Source organism: Cataglyphis hispanica, chromosome 15, assembly GCF_021464435.1.
Source record: "Cataglyphis hispanica isolate Lineage 1 chromosome 15, ULB_Chis1_1.0, whole genome shotgun sequence".
In the NCBI taxonomy this organism is placed as follows: Eukaryota; Metazoa; Arthropoda; class Insecta; order Hymenoptera; family Formicidae; genus Cataglyphis; species Cataglyphis hispanica.
Window position 1 is genome coordinate 1144365 of NC_065968.1, and position 9220 is coordinate 1153584.

Consider the following 9220-nt stretch of genomic DNA (forward strand, 5'->3'; position numbering starts at 1 on the left):
GTTTTGCATATATATATATATATATATATATATATATATATATATATATGCATATATGTATATACATGTATATATATACATATATGTATATATATATATATATGTATATATATATATATATGTATATATGTATATATATATATATATGTATATATATATATGTATGTATGTATATATATAGTATATATGTATGCATATATATATATATATATATATATATATATATGTCTGTATATGTATATGTATATATGTGTATATATATATATATATATATGTATATATGTATATATATATATGTATAGATTTGTCTATTTATACATATATAATATCTCATTCTATATATACAATCTATCTCTATCTATACGTATGTATATTCGATGCTCATAATAATGTACACGCAGAAATCTGACCTAGATAATTATCGATCAATTCGAGCATTAAATGCTAATTATTATTCACATGATTCGTATTTAATGTACGCGCGATTAATAAATATATATATGTATATATATGTATATATATTATCTCAGCTCTTTTTCGTCGAATACTGCACGAATCTCCGGCACCAAGAAAGGTGATCACATGATTAAATGCACAAGAACGAGGTGCAATCTCTTGCGAAGAAAGTACAATGTTCCACTAATCGCTAAAGCTATTATTCTTTTTACAACTCTTTTTATTGCCTCCTCTTGTTGTGCTCAAATTTTAAACACACCTCTAGAGGCGAAGACTGAGGCTGAATAAATTTTCATCATCAACATCGAAAACATAAGATCACACGATTAGTTTTTCTCAGTATACTATTATATAACTTTACATTATTATATAACTTTGCTATTTCTTGCACCCCGTATACTAACGAGACGCTTCCAATCGTGACGATTATCGTTTCCTGATTTATCGATTAAAATATATCGCGTCGCAGTAAATTTTAATCTACATTTAAATATAGAACAACACACACGAATGCGTTTCGTCATAAAATAATTTTAAATAAATCTTGTTTACTACAAAAGATGATTGAGAGAATCATATCGCTATTAAATGTTATTTTATGAGAGAGACACGAATTCTCTCGAAACTCCCGTTATTCCAAGATATTAAAATATTAGATCATTTCTACTTACGATAACGATAAAATAATCTAGCAATAGATCTGGCCATTTATTGCACGAGCTGCTTGTAACTCGCTCCGACATAGTGTTCGCATTAAATGTGAAAATTCTGGAATCACTCGTTGCGGAATAATCACTACTAAAAAAGCGAACATTTCGGCATCGAAAAATACTCGATGCAAAACGCGTCGCGTGCAAAGCAAACAATGACTTTTTTAACCCGTTCCAAGGATATCCTGGCGAAAAGAAAAAAAAAAAAAAGTGAGCAAATCGTGCAGTCATATTTTCGAAATATCGGGATAGTGTTCGACGTAATGCGAATTCCGTGAAAAATCGCAGACTCGTCAAAAAAATCGGAACCGCCACGATCCGGGCCGATGACTTTGATTCGTCCTTATCGCTATACCTATCGGAAGCAGACAATTGGCAAACAGAGACGCGCCGAGCGATATTTCCTCGCGCGATTTACGGCGGTTTGCACAGATGTGCGCGAAAACAGCGATGGCCGAAAAAAATTCGTTATATAGGTAGGTCAGTGACGGGTTTCGCGATGTTTGCGCAGGTGAGAACGATTAAGTCGAAATTTGCGGTTGATTTCCTCTTCCCGGGCATTCACTCGCGTCTCATTCATTAAATCAAGCGAACCTGCTGAGTGAAATAAGGAAAATCGACTCATACGATTATTGAATTTACGATGCTGTTGATTAAAAACGATGAATCATATGTCAGCGTGTTAAAAAGGGAAGAGGAAATTCACCAATTAAAATTTATGGTCCTTTTTATATACATCTTCTATATGTATCTTTTATATATTATTCTGAGAGCTATGGATTTTAATCACTCAGGTTTTTAGATTACAGAGTTCATTGAATCGGAATATTATTAAACTTTCCGGAAAATTGTGTACTAGAGATCCTTTTTAATCTTGTTATTTTTTCAAAAAAATATTTAAATTTTCTAATAATAGACTTATATTATAAAAAAAAGAACTATTTAACTAATATTTCGAATTAATTGAAGATTGTTGGAATATTACAACGATGTAAAAAAAAAAAATGAGAAAAGCAATATTGTGGATTCTTGTATCTTTCTACCAAGAAAACTCGATAAAAGTTTAAGCTTAACGCTATTCGTCACATAATTATCTTCAACATTCACGATTTATTACGCTAATCGTCGCATTAGCTAATTGCCTACATATTACCGACAAGAATTCCGCGATACGAAGATACAATTCGATACGGGCAGAAAACTAGAGTTACGTAATTTTTTTACCAGATTTCTGACACTTTTTCTAGTTCCATTCCTTGGCGAGTTCATCTGTCGAGGGGATCCATTCTTGTTTCACGTAAACCAAGCTCGGATCATAATTGTCACCATGGTGTTCTTCAAGGTCCCGTTGATGGGACCTTGAATTCCGATATTCTCAGTACTTATGCAACGTTATCGGTAGATTGCCGCTAGTGTTAACGGCATTACAGTCTTGATAATATCTGTGGTACAGCGGAGGAGACGGTGCCGCGCCCGTCGAAAGCGGTGTCGGCGGGCTGGACCTGCGGTAGATTAAATTACATTTTGAAGATTCGCGATTTTAGTTAGTCTTATTTATTATCTACAATTTATTTAGAAAATTTAAATTTTATCAACAAATATATACTGTGGTTTAAATAATCTATGTATTAATTTTTATCAACAACTGTGACATCACAAATCAATGAAAAATTATTTATATACTTCTAAATGTGAAATTTTTTCAAACAAAAAATTTATGCAAAAAAAAATAAGTAATGCATAATCTCTATATTAATTTATAATTTGGTAAAAATATGCAATGTTATAAAAATGGTTATATTTTATAAAAATTATATTAATTTTGATTTTCATGTATGAGTTATTAAATGTTGGAAGATTGAAAGTTTGTTATATGAAACTGTGTATTTATGTGAGTAACTAGTGGTAAATATAAATGTTTAAATTATATCAAAATGTAATTTCTCTCTTTTAAGTAAAGTGATATGATGTGCGGCTTGTCAAACTCTCATATAAAAGCCACTACCACCGCATATGTACCAAACTTTCGCCATGATTTATTTACGATGGAGAAATTGCTCCTAAGAGAAAGTTACTCCTGAAAGTTGCACTTATGCATCTGAATAAATCATATTATCATTTCAATTAATTATAAAGTCTATTATAATGCCGTTTATAGTAGCAAAAGAAGAACTTCATATAATATATTTTAATTATTTCCAAGAGAAAGAGAGATAATTTTATAATATAATATAATGTAATAAATAAATATATAATAAATATATTAAATTTGTTATAACTTTTTTTATATATATAAATATTCTTAATATCAATTTATACTTATTTATTTTATGACTAAAACTGTATTATTTAGCCAGGCATACAAATCATTTTAACTGTCGCTCCATTGTTTTGTTGACATAATGGCAAATCATCATAACAATGTACAATGTGTGTATGTGTATGTGTGGAAAGAATGTAAAAAAAATTATTTATATTTTTATATCTACATTAACATAAACAATATTTTTTCTATTTTTTTTTATTGACGAGGAAAAACTTACTGGATTTTAATTTTTAATATTTGATACTTTCCTACAACACGTCTTGTCATTTTAAATTTCAAGATAAATTTTAATTAATATCAATTTATAACCATATTGTATCAATATATTTACTAAGCTCAAAATGAAAATATACAGTGAATTTAATGTAAAATTACATTACTTGATATTTTATAAAAAAAAAGTTTTTATGATCATTCATTAAATGACATATCATGTCAGAAACTGTATATTATTTGATAATTTTCATAAAAGACTGCATTTTAACGACCATAACTTTTATGGAATGCAAACAACGCGAATCGATCAAACAGCTTAATCTATCATTTGCCTTACCTGTAAAGCTGACAGCTCGGGGACTGGGTGTCCTGGTAGATTGCTGCGTCAGGACTCGCGGCGTCCTGATACCACTGCGAGTGTCCTACGGCATTGCTCGCGTGGTTCCTCGCCGAGTTGTACTCGGCATGGTCCATGATGGCGTATCCGGCGGCCGCCGGCGCGCAGTACGGCGTGTACATGGTGCCAGGTGGCGAGGCGTTGCCCCGGGAAACCGTGCTGGTATGTCCGTAGCCGGTGGTGGCCATCATCGCCGCTACCGCGGCGGTCGTGGTGGTCGTGGTGGTGCATGCGGATGACAGGTCTCTGCTGCCGCTACCCATGGACTCCCTGCTGCTCATGATGGAGTGTGGATGCTGAAGACTATGCGGATGGTGCGAGTGGTGCTGATTGTCGCGCGCCATCAGACCACCGCTGTTCTCCCGCGTGGTCATCAGCGCGTCCACGCTAAAGCTGGTCGGGTCTAGGCCGGCCATGGAGACATCCTGAATCGACTCCTGATGTACTTGATGTGCCTGATGCACCTGATGACCTAAGGCTGTCTGGATAACGCTTTGCCCGGGCGCCGCAACGGCCGTCGTCGTCTTGGTATCCTGTATCGGGCTGTGCAAGCCATATTTGCTCTGGACTGCCGCCGCCATACAATGAGTGCTGGCGTTGTGATCGTTTACCGGCTCCCGCTTAGGTTTACATAGGCCGGTGGTGCTGTTCTCCAAAGCGCCGAGCTTCTTCGACGGCGTGTCCGGTGGCGGCAACGCAACCTGGCTGCCGCCGGATTTGGTATCCTCCTGTACTCGTTTCTCCGGCACTAGACCCTGCCGCTTGAGCGCTTCCTCTTTTTCCTTAAGCGCGTCCTTCTTCTTGAAGCGTCTACGACGTCTCAAATAAGAACCGTTGTCGAACATGTTGTAGCTATCGGGATCAAGGGACCAATAGCTTCCCTTGCCCGGTTTCTTATCATCGCGCGGCACCTTAATGAAGCACTCGTTCAGGCTGAGATTATGCCGTATGGAATTTTGCCAGCCCTGCTTATTCTCGCGATAGTACGGGAATCGTTCCATGATAAACTGATAGATACCGTTCAGCGTGATTTTTTTGTCGGGCGCGTTCTGTATAGCCATAGCGATCAGCGCGATATAAGAATACGGTGGCTTCACCATATCCTTGCCAGCATGATGGATGTGCTGCTGGCCGATACCCGATACCGGATAACCGGCGGCCGTCGCATAGCCGCCGTAACGATATTGTTCATAGTAACCCGGGGTGGCGCCCACCCCCGGATACGACGGCGTACCCATGCCCACCGGCACCGCCGTCGCATGCCGATAGTATGCATTCTGCTCGCCAAACAGCGTATGCATCTTCGTTTTTTTTCCTCCGTACGATCAACGAACAACGGCAAATCGCGGATTACGCCTTGAAAAAAAATCTTTCTTTTTGATATATCAGCGTAAAATAAATTGTCCTCTCTTTACAACGCTCGCTTTTTTTCTTTGTTTATATCGAGAGATAATTATACAATGCCCATATTTTTTTAATAATTATGAAAAAATATCTCCGAATAAAACGGTTATTATTATTCGTGAACGTTGGATCGTTTCTTCATCGACGAATGTGTTTGTTTATGTTAGAGAATGATACTTGATTTATTAAAAATTGCTTATATATATTTTTTTTTTACTTTATTTCGTTATGTAAATAACGTCATATTTTTCTCCCGTTTCCACTTATTTTCGTTTACAATCGTATTATTAAACTATTATTCGTCGATAGAATTTATCGTTGTCCTTAACTGTAACTTGTCCCTCGGATCTTACTACCTTTCCCTTCGCTTAATGTTATCTTTAATCAATAATCATCTTTCTCCTTAATAATCGGTTGTTGCATTCGCGAGCGGAAAAATTCACGCACGTATCTGTCACTTTGAGCACTTTTAGCACGCGCACTTGTCGTCACTGCATTGCCGCGATCCAAAGGCAGATTTTTATTCGAGGCAAATCGATAAATTCCTACGTGCAATCACGCTCAGCTGATATCCGAAGAACACAACGTTTTCGCTCATGGAATCCGCGACGCGCCCCGCACGCGTGCTGCTCCGCAGTAGTATTTTGTTGACCGTGTATCTCGGGAATCTTCTCAGACACACGAAAGACGGACGGGTGTATGCGCGAGGTGCCGCGGTGAAGGTAGGAGAGGCGAAGATGCATTCAGTTGATCGGCGCGACTCGGTGCCGCTAACGCGGAGAGACGCACGCTCGCTAACCCCGTTAGTACCCGCGTGTGCACGCCGCGATATTATGATACACAACAGGCCGGAGTTTACTCAACCCCGAGTAAAAACACACTGGGAGCTCGGCGTCGCGCGCGGTCCGGAATGCTCCGCGTTGCCCGTGGACGGCTGCGCTGTTCGTGGCGCTTTCAAAAAATCACGAGGTTTCCGCTCGCCGCGCCGCGCTATTGGCCGCACGACCGCACGCGGCTCCGCCTGTACCACGGTACCAATCCGAACACGATGCGGAGACCGCTTTGAAGTACGTCCCACGACCTTGCCAATGATCGCGTCCCAGTCGCTCACGCAGTCACGCCCTCGACAAACTCGCGCAGGGCTCGAAGAGGGCTGCGTGTATCCGAATCATACGCCGCGACGCGGAATTTTTCCGCCGCCCGATCGGCCGTCGGATACTTTTCGCGGATATACCAAGCGGAACAACGAGCTCGAGGATTAAGGTGGTGATCTCGGTGGATCTTGCCCGGAGATAGCGGAAACCACGGCGGCGAGTGATAGTTGCATGCGCGCGGTGTCTCAGCCGGGGATCGAGCAAGTGTCAAGAATGTTTAGGGTGACAGTGACAAGAGAACGAATGACGGCCGTGTGATTAAGATTTTACGGCGCACATCCTAGAATGTAGATAGAGTGCTATCATGTATAAACCGACTTTTTTTATTCATATACCTGGTTACTCGATTTTCTGCCTATCCGTTTCCCAAATTCGTGAATATTCGAAATAATCCTATATTCCGTAAATTCAGATATCTAAAAATATCCGGATACTCAGATATTGGCAGCATTACTAGAAAAAGAATACGCGACAGAGGTCATCGCATTTCAAAGATGTTTATCTCTTGATACATTTTGGCATTCTTAAACTGTTTTAAATATTAGCTACAAGGCGAAATCAAATTAAATTCAAAGAATGTATTAGCGTTATTCGTGATCGACTGTGAAATATTTCTATCTTTGTTACATGTGTGTCGCAGCTTTTTCTCCTGTTTGTAATTTTACGGAGTGTTTCTCGAATATTTTAAATAGATCAAATCTCAGATAATCCATATTTTGTTAAAATACAAATACTGAAAATTGAACGCTAATTTAGAAGGCTAAATGCACGCGAAACATCAATGCAAATCATATGTAAAAAAATCTCTCAAATCTTTAACTCAAAGTCTCATCAATTAACTAATTCATTTAATTTTATTGATGATAAGTCTAATTGAATATATTGTTGCACACAACATTAAAATTAAATAAGAATTACACGGTTGAAATTGGGAATCAATCCTTTTTCTTTTTAAAATTTTATTGAGAAAGTATTTTTTTTATCTAGTACGAACAGCATATATAAATAAATATATAGTAAGAAATGATGAATTTAATTCTAAACCTTAGGTAAAATATTAATTGTATAGAGCGCATAATTTATTTTCAATGTTATCATTTTTTAATTTAGTTTAATTAATTAATAATACACACTTATTTTACAGAAGGTTTTGTCAATTGTGTATGTTCTCTAACCAAATTATCAAATAACTAATTCAGTTAAAGTGCAATCTCTTTTTCGCGGATACCAATCACTTACATGCGTATTCATTTATTTAAAATAATGTTCATTGATGTCACATACGATTTGCAAATTTATGCAACTAAGAAACTCACGAGAAATGTCAAACGGTAACGTCATGTGGATAGACGGAAAAGAGGCTGCTCCACGTTCTTATAGCACGACACTTTCAATTTAGCGTCTGTTTTTCCAAGGGTTCGACTCCCGCCTTGCGAAAACACTCGACAGGACACGTCGCCACCCCTCCTATTCCTCGCTACCAAGTTGCCGCCTCTGAAACCGTTGAATCGCGCTATCCAGGTTCTCAAAATATCTTCGATCATCCCGACGCACCATTTTTCGCCATTTAAATTGATCTAATGCGTACACGCCGCGTGTTATTGAAATCAAGTTCTCTATGAGCTGAGGATAAATTCACGGAACGTTACAACAAGTAGATTGAACTACTTAACGTATTTAATTCTCCGTCTTCGTTTAAAGCTATGTATAATTTTAAGAACATATCAATAGAAAGGAGAAAAAGATATAAACTCACACACACACACACATTGAAATTTAAAAATTTTTTAAATGCGACATATGAATTAAGTATGATATGATGGATAGTTAGCTAAAGGTAGAAATAAACAAAAATATAGACTCAAGTAGAGAAAGAAAAGGAAGAGAGAGAGAGAGAGAGAGAGAGAGAGAGAGAGAGACATAGAGAATTCATACATAAGTTACAGTCCGTCGTTACAATTTGCGAAAAGATATATAGATTACGCGACGTCTTTTCGTTCATACGATCCCTAGTGTATTTTCTCGAGTCGCGCACTGTCAAATTGATCATTGCCCCTACCAGACGACCAGGCGGTTAATTTTCATTTAAATGGAACGACAAGCGAGCGCTGTAGACGGTCCAGCTATCCGCGAGCTCTTTCTATCGCCTCGGGCTAACTGCCGCAAAACCAAGATGCAAAACGCTCTCTGGAAGTTCTGGCGAAAGTTTAATTGTCTTTTGCTTGCGTTCTATCGAGCTTCCTCGCTCTCCGCATCACCGAAACAATGCTTCTATACTGCAATTTATAATCTTCCCGAAAAAAAAATTCACTATTTCATAGTATATAACTGCGATGTACACTATGATATGCGACTACATGCTATGTTTTTTTTTCGCGTAACATTTTCCTAGAAATTTCTTCATTTCCTCGACATTCTGCGCTAACGACATATGTGACTTTGATAAAAAATAAGAGAGTAATCCGTTAATATCCATAAAATCAAGATCCAAATATCAGATCGACTCCGTTTTATCTTTTCCCAATCCATTTTTCATATAAATGTAAAATGATTTTAA

At 37.7% G+C, this 9220-nt stretch overlaps 1 protein-coding gene across 1 annotated transcript; it reads right to left on the reverse strand.

Moving 5' to 3' along the window:
* Positions 1 to 358: 358 nt before the first annotated feature.
* On the reverse strand, positions 359 to 6640 carry LOC126854915 (fork head domain-containing protein crocodile-like). Its single transcript, XM_050602094.1, has 2 exons — positions 4046 to 6640; positions 359 to 2668 (listed from the first exon to the last, which is right to left on the reverse strand). The coding sequence occupies exons 1-2, from the start codon at positions 5404 to 5406 to the stop codon at positions 2542 to 2544; spliced, it is 1488 nt and encodes a 495-aa protein (XP_050458051.1). The 5' UTR covers positions 5407 to 6640; the 3' UTR covers positions 359 to 2541.
* Positions 6641 to 9220: the final 2580 nt, after the last annotated feature.